General features: G+C 44.6%; 1 protein-coding gene across 2 annotated transcripts in view; it reads left to right on the forward strand.

Annotated features, from left to right (window-relative positions):
- kcp (kielin cysteine rich BMP regulator) overlaps window positions 1-23572 on the forward strand; it is a 131497-nt gene that overhangs the window by 28373 nt on the left and 79552 nt on the right. Inside the window, exons 8-14 of one of the 2 annotated variants that reach the window (XM_059987118.1) lie at window positions 1501-2887; window positions 6536-6720; window positions 8152-8325; window positions 9691-9767; window positions 10199-10295; window positions 12608-12675; window positions 13584-13680. In XM_059987118.1, coding sequence (XP_059843101.1) covers window positions 1501-2887; window positions 6536-6720; window positions 8152-8325; window positions 9691-9767; window positions 10199-10295; window positions 12608-12675; window positions 13584-13680 — 2085 coding nt within the window. The remainder of the gene's footprint in view (window positions 1-1500; window positions 2888-6535; window positions 6721-8151; window positions 8326-9690; window positions 9768-10198; window positions 10296-12607; window positions 12676-13583; window positions 13681-23572) is intronic. The other variant, XM_059987119.1, reaches the window with a different exon arrangement.

Genomic DNA, 23572 nt, shown 5'->3' on the forward strand with positions numbered 1-23572 from the left:
GCATCAAGTCTTCTGAGTCTTGTTGAAGCTTCATTCATCTCGGCAAGGGGAGAAGAGTATTCCCTAGCATTCCCTCTGTGCCTTGGATTGGCAGAGAGTCTTTGGAAAATGCAAATGAGCGCAATATTGTATATGCCTGAAAAGTAATAGCATAGTGTTTCTTGGGGGAGTCCTGATTTAGCCAACCAGATCTTTGAGCTTCTGAACCTCATATGCATGTGCATTTATGAATGTAGGTGCTGCATTGTGACTTCCTCCATTAATTTATTTATTTATTGAGCTACACCTTGGAAGGCCTTCAAGCCACAGTCCAGCAATCCCTCAATTTAGCCCTCGCCTAATCATGGGACAATTTACAATGACCAGTTAACCTACCTTTCCACCGTGGGAGGAAACCAGAGCACTCGGAGGAAACCCACGTGGTCACACAGAGAACATGCAAACTGCTCACAGGCAGCGGCGGGAATTGAACCCGGGTCACCTGTACTGTAAAGCGTTGTGCTAACCATGCTGACATGTTCTCAAGACCCAAGTTACTGCACTGCCACAGCTGCAGAGTATTTAGATTGGCACCTGTTCACCTGCACAGGGATAAAAGAAAAATGGAGAACTATGCAGGAGGGAAGCATCTTGGAGTAGGTTAAAATGTCAGCACAACATTGAGGGTTTCTGTCCCATTTTCCATGTTCGTTTTACTTAACAATGACAAAATCAAATGAACTAATCATCCACAAACAACAGCAAATCTGCAGACGCTGGAAATCCAGGCAACACACACAAAATGCTGGAGGAGCTCAGGGTACAGGAAAAGGGTACAGTCGAAGTTTCAGGCCGAGACCCTTCAGCAAGACTGGAGAAAACAAAGATGAAGAGTAGATTTAAAAGGTGGGGGGAGCAGAGGGAGAAGCACAAGGTGATGGGTGAAGCTAAGAGGGGGAGGGGTGAAGTAAAGAGCTGGGAAGTTGATTGGTAAAAGACATACAGGGCTGGAGAAGGGGGAATCTAGGAGAGGAGAGAAGGCCATGGAAGAAAGAACAGTGGAGAGGAGCACCAGAGAGAGGCGATGGGCAGGCAAGGAGATAGGTGAGGAGGGAAAAGGGGATAGGAATGGTGAAGGGGGGTGGCATTACTGGAAATTCAAGAAATCGACTTTCATGTCAACAGGTTGGTGGCTACACAGATGGAATATAAGGTGTTGTTCCTCCAACCTGAGTGTGGCCTAATCACGGCAATAGAACAGGCCATGGATTGACGTATCAGTATGGGAATGGGAAATTAAATTAAAATGGGTGACCACTGGGAGATCCCACTTCTTCCGGCAGATGGAGACTAATCATTCATTAGGTTATTTCTTTGTGGGATCTTAATGTGGCCAAACTGGCAATATGCTTCTGATATTGCACTGCCTTTTATGTCACTTTGGCTGTGAGGAGCTTTGAGATGCTACAAGGAGATAAAGACACAAAAGCAAATTCTTAACACTTCACTGTCACTCTGCAGGTATCTGGGAGGAGTTTGCCAAAATTAGAGCACAGTACTCACCACAAGCCAATGGACAGTTCACCTTCCTCCCCTGGCACCGTTACTTCCTCCGGATGGTGGAACGAGAGCTGCAGAAGGTATCATGTGACATCAGCATCCCATATTTTGAATGGACCATTGATGCGGGTTCGATGGAAAGCTCTACAGCATGGCAAGGAAACTTTTTTGGAGCGAATGGAAACTCTGAGACAGACTGTGTCTCCTATCACCCTTTCCAGCAGGACACTGAATGGGTACCTTGCCTCCGTCGGCATTTCAACCTTTCCATCACTTTACCAGATGCCATCAACATTCAGCTGATATTAGCAGAGCAAGACTTCGCCCAGTTCTCCATTCAAATGGAAGCCATCTCAGGGCTCTTCCACCTCTGGGTTGGAGGTCACATGTCCTCTCCTTTCAGCCCATATGATCCAATTTTTCTGTCTCATTATGCATTTATAGATAAACTTTGGAGCCACTGGCAAGACCGCAGCCCTAGTGGTCTGCCCCGTTACCCCTCTGATCTTCGATATGTGAAGATGAAGCCATTTGACATTGCCCCAGATGACCTCTTGTTATCTCAGCAGCAGCTTTGCGCCATTTACGTTCCAGTCACACTTGGTGCTCCTTGCAACTATACAAAGGCCAATTCTCAGCACCATGACCAGAACAGCTATAACAGGAAAGATTTTGATCAAAGTGTTCAACCAGACACACAAAAAACTTATGATATTCATGGGTATGACTGTCAAGGTTATGATCACCATGACTACGACCAGACTGGTTGGGATCGTAATGGTTATGGCAGAGACCATTTCAACCGGGACGGTTTTGACATCGAAGGATTTGATGTTTCAGGATACAATCGGTATGGTTTCAATCGGTCTCTAGTCACACCATTTGGAATGAGGAAAGATGAGACCTATTTACCTTATGTTAAGGTAGAAGTTATTGAGTCTCTTTTTGATGGTGGCTATAACACTTACGGCTATAACAAGTTTGGCTTGGATAAGAATGGTTTTGATGTGTTTGGTTTTGATAAGAGTGGGTATGACAAAGACAACTGCAATTATTTCTTTAGAGGTCCTCATCACATGAGGTTCTACTTCTTCGTGCAGCAGCAGCTCCACATGGCTAACACAGAGCAGCTGCTCAATATTAAACGTATCTGCCCACCAATAACCTCACTCCCAAATTGGTGGCTTGTTCAGAACTGGATGGTCATTGATGTGCAAGACACAATCACAGTCATACGGCACTTTGAACAGAAGTGGGCTTCAAGTCATCCTTTTGACAATGGATATATCCCCAACATCTCCTCAGTGAAAGACAGTAGCCTTTGGCTTCCTGTAACGCCTGACCTCAGGTAAGTGTCAACGTAACCGTTAATTTTCTAACTGTTTGACTGTGATCCCAATACTGTTAATGAAGGAGATTGAGATCTCTGTTGTTCCAGTATATTTCCACAACCAGCATGGACCTTTTGTTCTCTTTACACTGTGTCTGTCTATTAAATTAGTTTCATTTAACCTCTGAATTCTGCTGCGTCATTGAGAATAGAAACATCTCCTCAAAACTACAATCTCCTATCACAGGAGAAATCTGTATCCCCGCTCTCTGGATTTAATATTCTTTATGCAATGTTAACCTGAAGGGCATGTTGTTTTTGTGGGTGACCTCACCTTGCATCTGGCTAGTTTGATCATTCTTTATTCCAACAATAGTGGAATATCACTTATTCCAATGAACATTCCAAAGGAACATCTTTATTCCAATGATAGTGTGTATACATTGGGGTGTAATTACCTGCCAGGGACAATTGGGTCCAAAGTTGTAACTATATTGTAAATACATTTTCTCACACTTATCTGGAAAACATTTTAAATCTACAGTATTTGATTTGATTACTTTTTCAAAAACCTTGATCTTTACTTATAATTTACTTTGAAATTTGAACAATAAGTGCAGTTAACTGTCATCCCCTCCATCATCAGATTTCTGAAAGGTCCTTGAACACTATTTCAACACTGTTTCTCTATACAAACATGAGAAATTCTGCAGATGCTGGAAATCCAAAGCAACACACACAAAATGTTGGAGGAGCTCAGCAGGTCAGGCAGCATCTATGGAAATGAATAAACAGTCGACATTTCAGACTGAGATCCTTGTTCAAGGCTCATTATTTCTTTTTTTCAATAATTTATAGTAATTGTGTGGCTTTGCCCTGTACTGCTACTACAAAACAAAGTTCGCATCATATAAGACAAAGGTAATAAACCTGATTGATTTAATCAGAAATCATTGCTATTTCTCCATTGATTTAACATTGTTGAAAAAGTTTTTTTAAGAATAAAAAACAAACTGTTTGTGAGGGAATATCAAAAAGTGTAAAACATGTTTTTACTCTTGTGGTCAAACTAACTTACAGCCCATTATGCCAATGATGGTTAAGCCAGCAATGAAGGTCCTTCTTCTCAGTCTATGGCCACTCAGATGTAGAAGGACGCTTCATTGCTGTTTCCATAACAGTTTTGTTTTACCATTCGGGGTTGTTGGCCCTGAGCTGAACCCCTGGAGGACTGGTGGGCCATTCTTAACCTTTCACCTGTTTGGCAAGGGTGAAACAACCAAAAGCCAAAGCATTAAGCCCTGACTCCAGCCAATGTAGCTCTCTGGGTCACTGTGGCACACAAGCCTCCAAACCTCGACAAGGCTGTGGTCCTCTTGGAGGTCTGGTGGTCAAAGGGAACAACTTAATCTTTAGAGCTTCTAGATACTCACAATGATGGTGAGTATGACTTGTGCACAGTTCTGGACTGATGATGAGTATGACTTGTGCACGGCTCTGGCCTGATGGTGAGTATGACTTGTGTACAGCTCTGGCCTGATGGTGAGTATGACTTGTGCACGGCTCTGGCCTGATGGTGAGTATGACTTGTGTACAGCTCTGGCCTGATGGTGAGTATGACTTGTGCATGGTTCTGGCCTGATGGTGAGTATGACTTGTGCACGGTTCTGGCCTGATGGTGAGAATAACTTGTGCACGGTTCTGGGCTGACGGTGAGTATGACTTGTGCACAGCTCTGGGCTACAGTGCAGTGTTTCTCATACTAGAACAAAAAGCTCTGGAATGTTACTTTGTACTGAAAATTACTGATACTAAAAATATTCACGATCATCTGCGTTGATTTTGGATGAACAGTGCAAATAAAGTCTACAGAAATGTTGTCTTTATGCTCCTATAGATGTATGTAAAACACAGAAAACTGCTTGCTTTTCTTTTTATTTCGAGATACAGCACAGAAACAGGCCAGTGAGCTAGTGCCACCCAATTACACCCATAACATATTAACCTGTGTGTCTTTGTAATGTGGGAGGAAACTGGAGTACACAGAGGAACCCCACACAGTGTCAGGGAGAATGTACAATCTCCTTACAGGCAGCAGCAGGAATTGAACCTGAGTCGCTGGCGCCATAATAATGTTATGCCAACTACTACGCTACTGAGCCGCCCTAAAAGGCGAAGTTTTATGTTCCGCTTTCCCTACTGCAGCTGTGCCTATAGGCAAACTAACTCCCACTTTGCCTTTCGATCTGATTCTTGTCTACTTAAAATGACTCTTAGATAAACAGTACTTCCATGTTAATGTTTCATCCATGTTTTTCAATCCCACTGTGGCCTTCTCTCCCTTATCTCTAATTTCCCAATTGTAATTCCACCATTTAGCAGCCATTTCCTTGTTGTTCAGAACTCAAGTTTTGAAACCCTTCTACAAATGACCATGCTGCCTTATTAATGACCTTTTCCCCTTCAAAATCTTCCTTAATAGTTATTTCTTTGACAAATCCTTGTTAGGTGCTTCCACGTCAAACATTGTTTCAGGAATACTCCAGTGAAGCCCTTGGGGACATAATGCTGTGCCAGAAATGCTTTATAAATGCACATTGTTGTTGTTTTGGCTGAGTGTGATGTTGTCCCAGCAGAGGAATGTCCTTTCAACCGTCAGAATCAGGCGTAAAATCACCGGCATACATCATGAAATTCGTTAACCTTGCAGCTGCAGTACAAAGCAACACATGATACTTAAACAAAAACTGAATTACAGTAAGTATATATATGTATATTAAATAGCTAAAGTAAGTAGTGCAAAAAACAAAAATAAAAAAGTAGTGAGGTAGTGTTCATAATTTCAATGTCCATTCAGAAATCGGGTGGCAGAGGGGAAGAAGTTGTTCCTGAATCGCTGAGTGTGTCTTCAGGCTTCTGTACCTCCTACCTGATGGTAACAGTGAGCAGAGAGCATGTCCTGGGTGATGGGGGTCCTTTATGATAGAAGCCACTTTTCTAAGGTACCGCTCTTTGGAGATGTCTTGGCTACTGTGAAGGCTAGTACCCATGATGGAGCTGAGTAACCATGATGCCTACCTACACTCATCCCATTTGCCCCTTTGGCCAGAGTCCCTCTGTTCGTTTCCTATCCAAGTATCTGTCCGAATGGTTTTAAAATGCTGCAATTGTGTCTGTCCTTACCAGGTTTTTGGTATTTCACTCCATTAACCCACTACTCCCTGTGTGGATAATCTTGCCCATTATTTAAAGTTCACCCCTCTCATGTTAAACCTACACACCCACACCCCACCCCCAGTTCTTTACTACCCCACCCTTTTGCCCTTCTTAATTGTTTCAGCATCGTGCTTCAGCTTCCTACTGAAATATTTAAGGAGAACTCAAGGAGGAACCTCTCCTCTCAGAGTGTGGAACAAGCTGCCAGCGGAAGTGGTGAATACGGACTTGATTTCAACAATTAAGAGAAGTTTAAGAAGGTGTATGGAAAGTTATGGTCCAGGTCGATGGGATTAGGCAGTTCAGCAGAGACTAGATGGGCTGAAGGGCCTGATTCTGTGCTGTATGCTCTTTGACTATGACCATGTTTAATCCCTTGACCCTCTGATTTCCGTGAGCCATTCCATCTTTTGCCAACATTCCCCTCCCGGTTTTTCTCTTGCCTTGCAGGTTTTGCTTTGAGCTGCACTGGTATTCCGGCTGCCCGATAGGCACCCAGCCGATCAGCTGCCCCGACCTGTGCCAGCACACCGAGTGCCTGGGGTTCCCGAATGCAGAGTGCCGCGTCCACCACTGCGGAGCCTGCTTCAGCGAGTGGTACGACCGAACAACGGGCCGCCACGTCATGTGTCAGGGTTGGTCGCCAGCATTTCCTGCTCAATCAGTTAGATCTGTGCGGTGGATGGGTTGGGGGCCAGTCCATGACTGAGTGTTAGAAGGGTGGTTCTGAAGGAGGATTTGCCATAGGTTGTGGGGAGGGAGGATAAACATTTGGTTTGGGTTACTGGAATTATGGCAGCTCCAGGAGCCATCCAAGATAATGCTGGTTCCTAGAGCAATCCACTGATTTATCTTTCTCTCTCTCTCTCTCTCTCTCTCTCTCTCTCTCTCTCTCTCTCTCTCTCATCCAGTAACACCTCCTGATTCACCTACTAGTCTGTGAGGAGTGTTTGCAGTGGCCTATTAACCAGCCCCTTAGGGTGTGATAGGAAACCAGGGTACGGCCATGGTAGCCCATAGTAGGCACAGGGAGAACATGGAGACTCCACACTTCCCTGGGGGCCAGGACACTGGAGGTACGAGTATCTGTAAGGAACTGATGGGGCTCGACTGAGGTGGGCTGAGGAGGTTCAGCTAGACTAAGGTGAAGTGAGGCGGGGGTGGGTGGTGTCCACAAGTAGATGCAGGAAGGTGGTCGGTGAATAGATGGGGCAATCTCTTTGTGAGTTGATGGGAGTTTCACTCTGAATAGATGGGGTCACTCTGCGAATAGACTGGAGAGGTCATTCTCTGAATAGACTGGGGTTCATTCTGTGAAAAGACAGTGGGGGGGAATCACTGTGTGAATAGATGGAGCGGGATTCACCCTGTGAATAGGTGGAGGTGGGTATTCACTCTGCAATTAGGGATGTGACTCTGCCAATAGAAGGGGGGTGCGCTCTGCGAATAGATGAGGGGAGGTTGCTCAGCGAATAGACGGGGTGTCATTCAGCAAATAGGCAGGGGGGGGTTGCTCTGCAAATAGATAAGGGGGGGTTGTTCTGTGAATAGACGAGGGAGTCACTGCAAATAGATGGGGGTTTCGCTCTACAAATAAACTGGGGGGGTGGTGTCACTCTGCAAATGGGCAGCAGAGGGGTAATATCGATCCCTTAGCAACATGTCCAACCCTAATGATGGAGGGTCCTGATGGTCTGCATTCGCTGATAATCCCAACTTCAAACAGTGTTGCGATAAGGTAATTACTGAACCCAGACTGCAACAGTGGCACATGAGGGAGTAGATGCATGAGAAATTACTCTGTGAAACAATTGAGCTGGTTCTTGTGCTGTGATGTTCATATCTGATGGTTAAAATTCCTCATGCTTGGCTCTGTTGATAAGTGCTGTGTATATCCTGCCAACGACTTTAATCATCGTTTGCAGCTTTCGCTAAATACTGCACTCACCAGTCCAGGAGTGCATTTTAATTCCTCTCAGAATGTGCCTCCCCCATGATTTAGCTGGCAGCTGACACCACTGCATCTTTTCTCATTCTCTTTACGACTCTAATTTTCTTCGTCCTAGGTTGCATAGATGACATGGGTATGGGTCACGTGGATGGTTCGAGTTGGCAGTCTGGATGCCAGCTGTGCATGTGCCAGGGTGGTGCTGTGTCTTGTTCGAAGCTGCCCTGTCCAGACCCTGGGAACTGCCAACACCCAGCCCAGGACCTGAGTCAATGCTGTTCTTCTTGTGATGGTATAGCCTGTTTCCCATCCAACGCTCCCTGAAGCTAACTCAGAGTAATCAAAACAGCTTAAACATTCAGAGGGGTATCGAAAGCTAAAAGCAGCAAGGGCAAGAATGGCGAGATCTAAAATAATCCAGTTTCTCTTTTCCTCTGGAAACTGTCTCTGTAAACCTCACTCTCCCACCCTTCCCCACCACTTTTCACCTCTACACCTCTCTGCCCCCTGACTGGAGATAGGAGGAACTGGAACTTACACAAACAAGAGAAAATCTGCAGATGCTGGAAGTCCAAGCAATGCACACAAAATGTTGGAGGGACTCAGCAGGCCAGGCAGCATCTATGAGGAAGAAGTACAGTTGACGTTTCGGGCCGAGACCCTTCAGCAGAAAGGGTCCAGCCAAAGGGTCTCAGCCTGAAACATCGACTGTACTTTTCTCCCATATATGCTGTCTGGCCTGCTGAGTTCCTCCAATATTTTGTGTGTGTAACTAGAACTTGTATGGATCTTTGCCTATGTTCTGCTGTGTTTGCCTCTAGACCAGGGGTTCCCAACCTTTTTTTATGCCATGGAGCCTTACCATTAACTGAGGGATCTGTGGACCCCAGGTTGGTAACCCCTGCTCCAGACTCTCTTCCTTTTCTTTACTGCAGCTTGCTGCTTGTCTTTCTGCCATCAAACCAGAGGATCTCCACCCAAATCCACACAAATAGACCTCGTGGGAGTGTTGTGGGGGATGGTGGTTGGGAACTGCTGAGCAGGAGGTTTCAGTGTTACAGAAAATTTGGGAAGGGACTTGGAAAGTGGGAGGGGGAGGGAAGGAAAGGAATTGACCTAGCAGAGAGGCAAAAGGGTATAGCAAATGGGGTTGGGGGGAGGGGAATGGAGGAAGAGGAACAGCAAGAGAGGGAGTAACTAATGGAATGGGGAGGAACTGAATGATTAACAGGGATTTGTGAAGACTACAGAGAGATTACCTCAAAAAGTAAATTGGAAAAGTGTTAACAAGCAGTTAAAGTTAGAAAGATTAAATTGGTGGAAGGATATAATTTTGCATATTGAGATAAGAGAATTAGAAGTTGTCATATGTTGGGAGTTTTATAGAGAAAGTGAGGATCAGTTGGAATAACTAATGGAGCAATAAAGAGATGGGAGTATTGAATTTGGAGGACAGTGTATGGGATTGATTTTAGGGAGAGTCTACGAGTTGTCTGTAAATTGATAGAATGGAGCAAGGTTTTAAATTGGTATTTTAATCCTAACAAAAGCAGCAAGGCAGCACACTGGCCGGAAGAAAGGACATTAATTTTCAACTATATCTGGACTGGGATCTTGAATATGCAAAAAATTGCCAATTATCTTTTCCCTGTTAAAGGTTGCAACTACAACGGCCAGACTTTTCAGAATGGAGATTCAGTCATCATCGACGCTTGCATGTCCTGTGTGTGTCTGGTGAGCGAATAACTGAAAAAACTGGCACTGTCATGGGAAGGGGGGAGAGGCAGCACCTTCAGGTAAGAGGGAGGGAGAGTCACTGGCTTCAGGGGAAGCGAGGGTGTGTCAGACCTTAAGGGACAGGCAGAGGGAGAGTCAAAACATTCGAGGGAAGGGAAAGTCTGTATTTTCAGGGAAAGGGAAGGGAGAGAATCAGCACTTGCTGGGAGGGGGGCAGTGAGAGAGTCAGTACAAAGAAAACTTGAATGGAAGGAGCAGGAGAGCCTAGGTCTTCAGTGGAGGGGAGACATTCATCATCTTCAGGGGAGGACAGAGAGAGTCAGCACCTTCAACAGTCAGCTGGGGTAATGAAAACATAATAGGCATTTTGGATAGTTAGGTATGCAGTGATGCCAGTGGCTGATGAGATGCATGATCTTCTTTTGAAGAACGGAGATATTTCCTGTGCGCCTGTGCCGTGTCAGACTCTGAACTGTAAGGATGTTGTGCAGAAACCAGGATCTTGCTGTCCGGAGTGCGCCCGAGGTGAGCACTGGGGAGTTTTCACTGATCTGTCTAACATTTTTTTTCCAAGTTACACTGACGATGGTCCTGCTGAAGGGTCTCAGCCCGAAACATCGACCATTTACTCTTGTCCATTGACGCTGCCTTACCTGCTGAGTCGCCCCAGCATTTTGTCTGTATGGTTTTGATGTCCAGCATCTGCAGATTTTCTCTTGTCAGTTCAACTAGAGTTGGAGTTGCTGGTTTTGGAGATTTTGCTCAATTTGGTTGCATGAAGCAAATTTAAAATGGCAACAGATCTCTGCAGATTCCAATGAAAGCGCTCCACAATCCATCATATTTGATGGAGTTGAAGGCTCTGAGGTACACTTGGATATGACATGCAATGAAGATCATGTCCAGTGTAGCTCTAGTTAAATGGAATCTGCAATGCAGCTCAGAGAGCTGCTCTTCATCTACTGAGAGGGGGAGCATGGAGATGACTTTCCCTGTGACAGGCAGCATAGAGACTTCATCCCCTGCAGTTACACCGGTCAAATTTTTCTCCTTTCTTGACGCTGATCACAATTACAGCTGCTCTAGAACATTCTCCTCTTTCCAGGTTGACTGGGAACTTGTTAGTTAATTTCCTCACTGCCGAGTTTCATAACTTCAGGGATGTCATCTGCTCCCAAGGCCTCGTTTTTCGGCAACCATGTGGCATTTTTGATTTTTGTTGTTCAGAAGTGGCGGTAAGGATGGATTGGATGCACAATAGGCTGGAGTAAAGGGAACTCGTGTCAAGGGCAGTCATAGTTGAGGAGGTTTAGGATCATGTTTATGGAGGTAACAGAATGGATTAGTTTATCAACAGTCCAAATTTCTTTAGTAGATGTCAAGGTATGATTGATGTTCCTAAATTTCACTTTGACAATGATATAATCTTATAAATACAAATGCCTAGAATGTTGCAGTAACCATGAGGTCTGTGCTTATCCATCCCTCCTTCCTAAAGGATTGATTGGTTCTTTCCCCCACTCTTGAGTTAAAGTTGGTCAGAGGATCAATCTGTTTCTCTCCAGGAGACAGACTTTTTTCCCTCCAAGGCTGGCAAAGTATTGTTATTCCTTCAGTAGCTTCTAGGTTGAGGTACCTGAGCTGAGGACCAAAGTGTGTTGGCTCTGTTTTGGACTGAGCCTGTGGGTCTTGAATCTTATTTGTTCTATGGGGAAGTTGCTGAGATGAAGACTGTCTCTTGCTTAATGGCATACCTCACTCCAAAATGGTGGCATTATTCTTCCAGTTTGCCCCTCCAGAAGATGTACCCACACCCCTGCTCGTTGAGTTAGCCATCTTCGACAGCCTGTCATATCTCACTCAGGTCAGCTATATCAACCACAGTGAATCTGAGTACTTGGTGTTCACTTCTATCACTGATGGGATTGTCCACAAGAAACCTGATATTCCAGATCCTGATCTTCTTACTTCAGTGAGACCTTGATCTAGTGACATGGAGAAAGGTGACTAGAGACCGGGCTGTGTCTCAAAGATGTTGATGCACACTCCTGAATCTCTTTGAGAATGCCCCATCAACACTAACTTGATTTTCTCCCATTTCTTAGATGCCCACTGTGTAGCCCTGACAACTCCCTCCCTCTCTCGGAACAGTTCTTGTACCCACATTTCACTGATCCAGAACTGTCAAACGCTGGTCCCTCTGCTCAGAGATGGGCAGTTGTTCTGTACCCAGCTGCATAACAGGCTGGGGTTTGGAGTTTGGTTCATCACTTGGTGTGCGGGCAAGTTTGTGATTGAATTGGAGGCTAGAGAGTGAAGGGCTCTAGTTGTGTGGCTAGTAAAGAGCCCATTGTTCTATAGAGACAAGAGTGTCATGTACCTGAGGGTTAGGAGGGACAATTCTGAGGGTTTAAAACAAGATGGGGCTAAAAAAAAGGTGGTGTGGGGGTAAGGAGAGAGAAGATGTGAGAGGTCACCTGGTATAATGTTTTCTTTTTTTAACAGCATCAGTTTTGACTAATTAACTATAAAAAGTGCTATATAACTGTTGTGTAACTGAAAAAGAAATATGGTGTTCTGCGTAGAAGAGTAATGCTAAATAGTTAGCAATTCCCAGTGATTAACTTGTTCAGAGTTTGACGTTCGTATTGAGACTGTGAGCTGTGTCTGAAACACAGTAATAGACTAAGGCCCCGTCTACCTGTTCTACCAGGGCTGATCTGCATTGCAACCACCTAATCCTCACTTCTGAAAAAAATACACCCCTTTGTCAAACAAAAATCTTCAATGTATCTTTGCTACTTTTGCCCAAAGCTCTATTTTGTCTTGTGTGATAGGCTGTGCCAATGGAAGAGCTCATGGAGAGAGCTGGAAGCCTGAAACATGTACACAATGCTCGTGTGAGGTAGGAGCATCTACAATGTATAACAGTGTGGGCTGAAGGAGTGTCTGGATGGGTGAGAGATGCAGGAGCCTGGTTCAGACTTGGTCTGCCTTGTTCTGGAGCACCCATCCCACTTGATGGGGACCCTTGAAAACTAGGCAGAGGGTTAGATGATTTCGGGGCAGTTCTAAGGAGTTTGCAGGGCTGGGTTCAGCTGTTGAAATTTCAGTCTCTGATATGCCCAGAATCTTGTTTAATTTAAATAAAGAGTTGTGAGGATGCCTGGGGAAGAGGGGAAAGTGTCACCATTGGGGGCAGGGAGCTGGTGGTTTCCAAAGTGTTAAACACATACAGTAGCCATCAGAGCACTAGAAGACTATTAAAAAAATAATCAACACCACTGATTCATGCATTAAACTGCAATATGCAACTTGGGACCTCAATTCTGATGTTTCAACCACATGCCCAGAATAGCCTGGTCCAACACAAGCCCATCTGTTCTGAATGACTTTGCCCATCTCCTATCTGCACAGGAAAGAGCTACCCACCCTTGGCCTCACCCTCCCCCCTCTTCTTCCCGCCACAAAAAGAAACACTCAACAGCTATCCCCAATCACAACCCCAATGCTTCGTATGGATGGTCCCAACTCCACCTACATGTTGTGGGATAGCCCAATTCACCCCAGACCTCATTCTGTTCCTCCATCTCACCACTACCTCACTCACCAAACTAGATTGCCCTTCCTCCCTGGCCCCAGGCTATCTCTAGCTGGCCCATCTTGATTCATTCTCCACAATTTTTGCCCACCCATTAATTGCCACCCAGTTTTGCAGGTGGGTATTCCATTTATGCTGCTAAGTTGAGTCTGAGTGATGTGGGGGTTCAAACACAAATAATGGTTTTGTCTAAATTCTTTATTTCTCTGAAGGATGGAAATGTTCAGTGCAAGGAGATCATCTGTCAAGACCTCACATGTTTAGACCAATACAAACCAGCAGAAGAATGCTGTCCCATCTGTCAGCCAGGTAACATCAAATAGCAATGTGGGGTATAAGTAACTGTAGACACCCTGTCATTTGAACATGAAAGGTAAAAAGACCCTGATGGGAGTAATATACAGACCTTCGAATAGATGTGACCAGGATGTGGACTACAAAGCACAGTAGGAGACAGAAAATTCATGTCAAAAGGGTGATGTTATGATAGTCACTGAGGATTTCAACATGCAAGTAAATTAGGAAAATCAGGTTGGCACTGATTTTGGATCCCAAGAGAGAGAATTTGTAGAATGCTGATGAGATAGCTTTTTTGAGCAGCCTCCAGTTGAGCCCACTAGGGAAAGGGTGCTGTGTAATAAACCAGATTTGATTAGCGAGCTTAAGGTAAAGGAACTCTTAGGAGGCAGTGGTCATAATATGACAGAATTCACTCTGTAATTTGAGAGGGAGCACGAAAATCAAATCTATCAGCATTGCAGGGGAGCGAAAAGGATTACCGAGGCACGAGAGGAAAGCTGGCCAAAGTTGATTGGAAGAGAACACTAGCAGGAATGACGACAGAACAACAATGGCTGGAGTTTCTAGGAGCTATTTGAAAGGTGCAGGATAGATAAATCCCAAATAAGAAGTAGTATTCTAAGGGCAGGATGATGCAACTGTGGCTGACAAAGCAGGTCAAAACCAACATAAAAGCAAAAGAGAGAGCATATAATAGAGCAAAATTTAGTGGGAAGTTAGAAGACTGAGAAGCTTTTAAAAACCAATAGAAGGCAACTAAAAAGCCTTAGAGACAAAAGATGAAGGTAAGCTAGCCAATAATATCAAAGAAGATACCAAAAGCATTGTCAGATCTATAAAGAGTAAAAGAGAGGCAAAAGTAGATATCAGACCACTGGAAAATGACACTCTAGGGGTAGTTATGGGGACAAGGAAATGGCAGACAAGCTGAATAATCATTTTGCTTCAGACTTCACTGTGAAAGACACTAGCATTTTGACAGAAGTTGGAGAGAGTTGGCGGCAAAAGTGAGTGCAGTTGCTATTACTAGGGAGAAGGTGCTTTGGAAGCTGAAATAGATAGGTCGCCTGGACCAAATGGTGTACACCACAGAGTTCTGAAAAAGGTGGCAGAAGAGATTGTGGAGGGATTAGTGATGCTCTTTTAAGAATCACTAGATTCTGGAATGGTTCCAGAGGACTGGAAAATTGCAAATGTCACTTCACTCTTCAAGAAGGGAAGGAGACAGAAGAAAGGAAATTATAGGCCTGTTAGCCTGACCTCAGTGGTTGGGAAGATATTGGAGTCATTTGGTAAGGATGAGGTTTCAGGGTACTTGGAGGCATGTGATAAAATGGACCAAAGTCAGCAGGGATTCCTTAAAGGAAAATCTTGCCTGACACCTGTTCAAATTCTTCGAGGAAATAATAAGCAGGATAAATGATGGAGAATCGGTGGATGGTGTGTACTTGGATTTTCAGAACGCTTTTGACAGGGTGACGCACGTAAGGCTGCTTAGCTAGATAAGAACCCACAGCATTACAGAAATATACTTGCATGTATTGAGCATTGTCTGATTGACAGGTGGCAAAGTGTGAAAATAAATGGAGCCTTTTCTGGTTGGATGTTGGTGACTTGTGGTGCTCTGTAGGGATCAGTGTTGGGATTGCTTATTTTTATGTTGTATGTCAAGTATTTGGATGACGGAATTGATGGCTCTGTGGTCAAGTTTGCGAATGATTCAAAGATAAGTGGAAGAGCAGGTGGTGTGGAGGAACCCCAAGGAGGATGCAGCAGGACTCAGACAGGTTGGAAAATGGGCAAAGAAGTGGCAGATGCACTTTGTTAAAAGGTATAAAGGAGTAGACTATTTTCTAAATGGGGAGAAAAATCAAAAATCTGAGGTGCAAGGCAACTTGAAAGTCCTAGCACAAAATTCCCTAAAGGTTAACTTGCAGGTTGAGTCTGTGGTGAGGAAGACAAATGCAATGTTAGCATTAATTTCAAGAGAACTAGAATATAAAAGCAAGGAAGAAATGCTGAGACTTTATAAGGCACGGGTGAGGCCTCACTTGGAGTATCTATGAGTAGTTGTGGGCTCCTTATCTAAGAAAGGATGTGCTGACATTGGAGAGGGTTCAAAAGAAGTTCACAAAAATGATTCTGGGAATGAAAAATGTATCTTATGACAAGTGCTTGATGGCTCTCGGCCCATACTCACTGGAATTTTGAAGAATTAAGGGAAATCTAATAGAAACCTATTGAATGTTGAAAGGTCTGGATAGAGTGGAAACGGAGAGGATGTTTCCTATAGCGGGGGAGTCTAGGTCAAGAGGGCATAGCCTCAGAATAGAAGGACGTCTGTTTAGAATGATGAGGAGAAATTTCTTTAGCCAGAGGGTGGTGAATCTGTGGAATTCATTGTCACATGTGACTGAGGCCAGGCCATTGGGTGTATTTAAGGCAGAGGTTGATAGGTTCTTATAAGTCATGGCATGAAAGGTTACAGAAAAAGGCAGGAGAATGGGATTAAGAGGGAAGTGAATCAGCCATGATCAAATGATGGAGGATATTCAATGGGCCAGTTGACCTAATTCTGCTATGTCTTATGGTCTTGTTTGTGTCCGGGTAGCTTGAGAATTTTATTTACATAATGAAATGCCAGAAGCTGTCTGGAATTTTAATTAGGCAAGTGTGAAGTCACACATTTTGGACAGTTAAGCCCAGGAAGGACATGCTGTGTGCTTGAAAGGCAAGGATCTGGGGAGAGACGCAGAGGTACAAGTGAGTGAGAATGGTGACACTGGTAGACAGGGTGGTGAAGAAAGCACAAGGCACGCTTAATTTCATCAGACAAGGCGAAGGGTATATGAAATGGGACGTCATGTTACTCTTGTACAGTACATCGACTGCCACGCTACAAGGAAGATGCAATTATCTACAGAGAGCGCAGAAAAGATTCCAAAGGACATTGCCTGGACTGGCGGTCTTGAGTTATAAAGATAGAACTGGATAGACAGGTTCTGCTTTCCCTGCAGTGAAAGAGACCTAGAGGTGATATGATGCAGTTACATAAGGCTATGAGAGGATCGTATAGGGTAGATAGCCAAGTTCTGTGTCCTGTGGAAGTTGAGCCTAAAACTTAGGAGGCATAGTTTTAAGGTAAGAGGGGAGGAGGTGTAAAGGGAACTTGAGGGGTAAGTTATGCAAATACAGTTACAATATTTAAGAGGCATCTGGATAGAGCAAAGCATATGGAATCACTTCAGGCAAATGTGATTAGAATAGGTCACCATGATGGTCAGCATGTACAAAGGACCTTTTCCTTCTGTTCAACTCTATGACTCCAACTTGATCAGAGCCTTCAGGAAAGAAATGTAATTCTGGTCATGGGTAGTATCTCCCTACAAGAACTTGGGCTGCTCGGTCACTTGGGAGCTATATTGCAGGAAAGTCACAGAAAAGGAAGGAACTTGATGAAGCTTGTAAAACTCGGACATGTGATAGTGACTGGATGTGTGTAAGATGTTCCCCCGCTATTCCCAATGCTGTTGGAAACTCTTCCAGCACACTGCTTCCAACACAGTTGGATTCTCTCCTGTAATGATTCTCCCTACACAGTTGGAAGCTCTCCAGTAAAGATGCTGCTTTTACTGCTGAAAGCCTCCAGCACGCCCATTCCCAACACTTGGAAGCCCTCCAGTGACATTGATTTCAACACTTTGGGAAGACTCCAGCAACATGGATTCCAATCGTATTGGTCAGGCAAACTAAAAATAGAATGCTGGAAACAATCATTTGTCAGGCAGCGTCTGCAGAAAAAGGAACAGCTACTGCTTCAGGTCAAAGGTTTACAAGGCAGTGTGGCCGGAAAGTGTTCATCAGTGTTGTTGGTGTTGCTGGAGGGTGGTGTTGGGAATGGCGTTGATGCAGAGACAAGAGTTCAAAAGTCGACACAGAAACAACAAAGAAAGATGTTCATACTTCCCGCAGCCCTAACATAGCAAAGGTGAGCGGGAAACCGGAGGACTGGGAAGCTTTTAAAGAGCAACAGAAGATAACAAAAAAGGCAATATGCCAAGAAAAAATGAGGTACAAAGGTAAACTAGCCAAGAATACAAAGGAGGATAGTAAAAGCTCCTTTAGGTATGTGAATAGCAAAAAAATAGTTAAGACCAAAATTGGGCCATTGAAGACAGAAACGGGTGAATTTATTATGGGGAACAAGGAAATGGCAGATGAGTTGAACAGGTACTTTGGATCTGTCTTCACTGGGGAAGACACAAACAATCTCCCAGATGTAATAGTGGCCAAAGGAACTAGGGTAAAGGATGAACTGAAGGAAGTTTATATTAGGCAAGAAACGGTGTTGGATAGACTGTTGAGTCTGAAGGCTGATAAGTCCCTGGGAGCTGATGGTCTGCATCCCAGGGTACTTAAAGAGGTGGCTCTAGAAATTGTGGACACTTTGGTAATCATTTTCCAATGTTCTATAGATTCAGGAACAGTTCCTGCTGATTGGAGGGTGGCTAATGTTGTCCCACTTTTCAAGAAAGGAGGGAGAGAGAAAAAAGGGAATTATAGACCGGTTAGCCTGACGTCAGTGGTGGGAAAGATGCTGGAGTCAATTATAAAAGAGGAAATTACAACACATTTGGATAGCAGTAGAAGGATCAGTCCGAGTCAGCGTGGATTTATGAAGAGAAAATCATGCTTGACTAATCTACTGGAGTCTTTTTGAGGATGTAACTATGAAAATGGACATGGGAGAGCCAGTGGATGTAGTGTACCTGGACTTCCAGAAAGCTTTTGATAAAGTCCCACATAGGAGATTAGTGGGCAAAATTAGGGCACATGGCATTGGGGGCAGAGTACTGACATGGATTGAAAATTGGCTGGCTGACAGAAAACAAAGAGTAGTGATTAACGGGTCCCTTTCGGAATGGCAAGCTGTGACTAGTGGGGTACCACAAGGTTTGGTGCTGGGACCGAAGCTGCTTACAATATACATTAATGATTTAGATGAGGGGATTAAAAGTAACATTAGCAAATTTGCTGATGACACAAAGCTGGGTGACAGTGTGAAATATCAGGAGGATGTTATGAGAATGCAGGGTGACTTGGACAGGTTGGGTGAGTGGGCAAAAGTATGGCAGATGCAGTTTAATGTGGATATATGTGAGGTTATCCACTTTGGTGGCAAGAACAGGAAGGCAGATTACTATCTAAATGGAGTCAAGTTAGGAAAAGGGGAAGTACAACAAGATCTAGGTGTTCTTGTACATCAGTCAATGAAAGCAAGTGTGCAGGTACATCAGGCAGTGAAGAAAGCTAATGGCATGCTGGCTTTTATAACGAGGAATTGAGTATAGGAGTAAAGAGGTCCTTCTGCAGCTGTACAGGGCCCTGGTGAGAGCCCACCTGGAGTATTGTGTGCAGTTTTGGTCTCCAAATTTGAGGAAGGACATTCTTGCTATTGAGGGAGTGCAGCGTAGGTTCACGAGGTTAATTCCCGGAATGGCGGGACTGTCATATGTTGAAAGATTGGTGCGACTGGGCTTGTATACACTGGAATTTAGAAGGATGAGAGGGGATCTGATTGAAATATATAAGATTATTAAGGGATTGGACACACTGGAGGCAGGAAGCATGTTCCCGCTGATGGATGAGTCCAGAACTAGAGGCCACAGTTTAAGAATAAGGGGTAGGCCATTTAGAACAGAGATGCGGAAAAACTTTTTCACCCAGAAAGTGGTGGATATGTGGAATGCTCTGCCCCAGAAGGCAGTGGAGGCCAAGCCTCTGGATGCATTCAAGAGAGAGTTAGATAGAGCTCTTATAGATAGCGGGGTCAAGGGATATGGGGAGAGGGCAGGAACGGGGTACTGATTGTGGATGATCAGCCATGATCACAGTGAATGGCGGTGCTGGCTAGAAGGGCTGAATGGTCTACTCCTGCACCTACTGTCTATTTACCCCACACCTCCCATTTCTATCCCCTACCCAAGATTCACACACCTGCCTGTCCAGGTAGACTCTTTATTTCTGCTTGTTCCTGCCCCACTGAACTTATATCTGCAAACCTCAACTCAGTTTTATCCCCCCTGGTTCAGTCATAACAGACATGAGAGTCCGTGGGTTTAGAATAGATGTAAAACTGATGCCTATTATAAACCCATGGACTCTCACAGCTACCTGGCCTATACTCTTCGCGCCCTGTTACTTGTGAAAACGCCGTCCCCTTCTTTCAATTCATTTGCCTTTGCTGCATCTGCTCTCAAGATGAGGCTTTTCATTCCTGAATGAAGGAAATGTCCTCCTTCTTCAAAGAAAGGGGCTTTCCTTCCTATATCATCAACGCTGCTCTCAACCACATCTTTTCCATTTCACACATATCTGCCTTCACCCATCCTCCCAACACCCCACCAGGGATAGGGTTCCTCTTGCCCTTGTCTACCACCCCACCAAATTCCACATCCAGCACATAATTCTGTCACTTCACCATCTCCAGTGAGATCCTACCTCTAACCACATCTTCCTCTCCCCCCCACCCCCTGCTTTCTGCCTTCCGCAGGGATTGCTCCCTACGCAATTCCTTTCTCCATTCATCCCTCCCCACTGATCTCCCTCTTGGCACTTACCCTTGCAAGTGGAACAAGTGGTACCCCTGCCCCTACACCTCCTCCCTCACTACGAATCAGGGCTCCAAACAGTCCTTCCAAGTGAGGCAACACTTCACCTGTGAGCCTTTTGGGGTCATCTACTGTATCCGGTGCTCCCGCTGTGGCCTCTTGTATATCGGTGGAACCTGACGCAGATTGGGAGATCGCTTCACTGAGCACCTATGCTCCGACTGCCAGGAGAAGGGGGATTTCCCAGCGGCCACCATTTTAATCTTACTTCCCATTCCCATTCCAACATGCCTGTCCATGGCCTCCTCTGCTGTTGTGATGAGTCCACACTCAGATTGGAAGAGAGCACCTGATATTCCGTGTGGGTAGCCTCCAACCTGATGGCATGAACATCGATTACTCAAATTTCCAGTAATGCCTCCCTCCATAATTCCTCATTCCCTTTTCCCTCTCTCATCTTAACCCCTTACCTGCCCATCACCCCCCCCCCCCAGTGGTCCTTCCCCTTTTCTTCCATGGCTTTCTGTCCTCTCCTATCAGATTCCCTCTTCTCTAGCCCCATAGCTCTTTCACCAGTCGACCTCCCAGATCTTTACTTCACCCCACTCCCGGTTTCACCTATCACCTTGAGGTTCTTCCTTCCCTCCCCCCCACTTTCTCACTCTGACTCCTCATCCTTGTTTCCGGTCCTGATGAAGGGTCTCGGCCCAATACGTCGACTGTACTCTTTTTTCCATAGCTGCTGCCTGGCCTGCTGAGCTCCCCCAGCATTTTCTGTGTGTGTTTCTTGGACTTCCAGTATCTGCAGGTTTTCTTTTGTTAAGGAAAGATGTTATCAATCCAGTAGGAAAAGGTGAGACTTGGAAATTCAGGCTGATTGCAGCTTGCTCATTCTGCCTAAGTAGCCTTAAAGTTGCCAGGCATCCTCCTCAATCATCCAATTTAATACCAATGGTAGAATTCAAGATATTACAATGGGGCTTCAGCGATTAAAGAAGTTCTGTATTTGTTGTATCCATGTGGTCTTTATCGTGGATACATTGTCCATAGAAACTTTGCATAATTACTTACTTTACTTACTGACCATTACACTGCTGGCGTCTAGGGCAGCAATGAAAGTCCTTCATCATGTCGATAACTTTCTCTTGGTTTTCACTACATGTCCTGGGTGGAGATTCAGGAATACCATCAAACTCAGGTGTAGAAGCAATCTTCATTGCTGTTTCCGTAATCCCTACTGCGGTCACTTTGCTGAACAGTTAACTGCCAGTTAACTGTTGGCTAACTATTACTTAGATTGCACTACCTGTATGTATAATCTATATTTTCATTTATATTTATCATTATTATTGTTATGAGCAGAGAGACAACATCTGCCGGAAGTAAATTCCTTGTATGTGCACAGGTACTTGGCGATTAAAGTCTGATTCTGATTACCAGTCAGGGATGTTAGCCCTGAGCTGAACCCCTGAACCTGGAGGACTGGAGGACCACACATAGTCTGCCCTCTACCCTTTGCCCTACCAAGAGCCAAAGCATAAAGCCCTAACTCCAGCCAGCGGAGTCTCCAGGTCACTGAGGCACACAAGCCTCCAAACTGTGACAGGGTTGTGGTCCTCTTGGAGGTTCACATAATTAATGTTGGTTACATTTGAGTTGCGAAACAGGCACAGGCAACTCTGGGTAACATTAGATCTTGTCTCTGCTCTGTATGCACAATGTATCTTGCTGCTGCGTAGCAAACAGAATGAAAGGAAGATACTGAAAGCACATGTGGGGAGAAGAGCTGTTACTGGTTTTCTCTCATGCTGGAAATATCTGCAGTTTAAACATGACCACACACGTACTCAGACTCACATCTGTAAAGTTTTCTGTGGTTAAGGTAGATGGGGAACGTCTCCCCACTCATCCACATCCTGGGATCAGATTGAATTTGCGGTTAGATTAGGGAATGAACTCGGCTTCATTATTCTTATTTCTAATGCTGGTTGGGTTGCTGCAATGGGCAAAGTCCCCAGGGTTATACCATTTAATCAAAGATGGCAGGCCCCATCAAATGGAAATAATGGCAGTCAAGTGATAGGTGCACTTGGTGATGGAGCAAAACGTTTGATTTTACCTTGAAATGTCTTCCACAGCGTAAGAAAGGATCTAAGTTAGTTTCAATGTTATTATTTTGACACAACCACATTGTTCAAAGTTCAAAGTACATTATTATCAAAGTATGTATACTCTATACAACTTTGAGTTTCATCTCCTTACGGGCAGCCACAGAACAGAGAAACCCAATGGAACCCATTAAGAAAAAGAAGACTGTCAAACACCCTATGTGTAGAAAAGAAACTAATCTGCAAAAAAATAAGCAAATAACATTCAGAACTGAAGTTCACAAAAGAGAGTTCAAAAGAAAGCCAGTCACTGCCGATCTAGGAATGTGTTCGTTGCCTCAGTTCAGCAGAGACAAGTATCCTTACAAGCAGTAAGCTGAACACTGGCCCGTCTCTTGCCCCTGGCACTGACTATTTCAATCTGGTTCAGCACTTAAATCAGACAAACAGCGGGTTGTTCCTCGCTCTCGATCCTCGGACCGGCTGCCTTGATTCAGCCCATACCCGACATTCCAATTCAGCCTGGCACTTAAACTTGTCAAATCTCAGCTTGTTTCTCACTCTCCAGCCCGAGCCCCACAGCCTAGGCTGTGCCTCTCCTCGGTTCTGCCGCTTCAAATCACCTCCAGCAGTCAAACTCTGGCTCTGAGGCCCAGACCCTGCCACCTCTATTCAGCCCGTAGAAACCATACCACAACCGTCCTACACCTTCGAGACTTCGGTTCACAGCACAAAAATGCCAGGTCGGACAGGCGGTTTAAAAGCTTGACTCCGAAAGGGAAGTTACAAACTATTGATTACAGTGATTGTTTTTGAGATAAAGCGTGTGTAATAAAGTAATTCATGGTTGTTTTAGCTACCAGAAAGTCATCACTGTGTTTCACTGGTGCCATCTTAAATCATGATACAATAGTGATTAAGTGGATATAAAATGTCCAGAGGTAAAAGTTACTACAGCCATGGTTTTCTACCTTTGGCCCCTAAAATTTTTCAAACAGAAAAGCAAAATGCTTTGAAATTCCTTGTCTGTGAAGTGAATATTAGATTACAGTAGAGGCAAATTACATTTTGCCATTGAATTATTGGTCTGTATATCTGAGTGTTAATGTTTTAAGTCTTTTTTCGGAGACATTGGGGTCTGAAGCCAGGAGTGCACAAACACACAGTCCACCACAGTGCCAC

Source organism: Hypanus sabinus, chromosome 13 (assembly GCF_030144855.1).
Source record: "Hypanus sabinus isolate sHypSab1 chromosome 13, sHypSab1.hap1, whole genome shotgun sequence".
NCBI classification, from domain to species: Eukaryota; Metazoa; Chordata; class Chondrichthyes; order Myliobatiformes; family Dasyatidae; genus Hypanus; species Hypanus sabinus.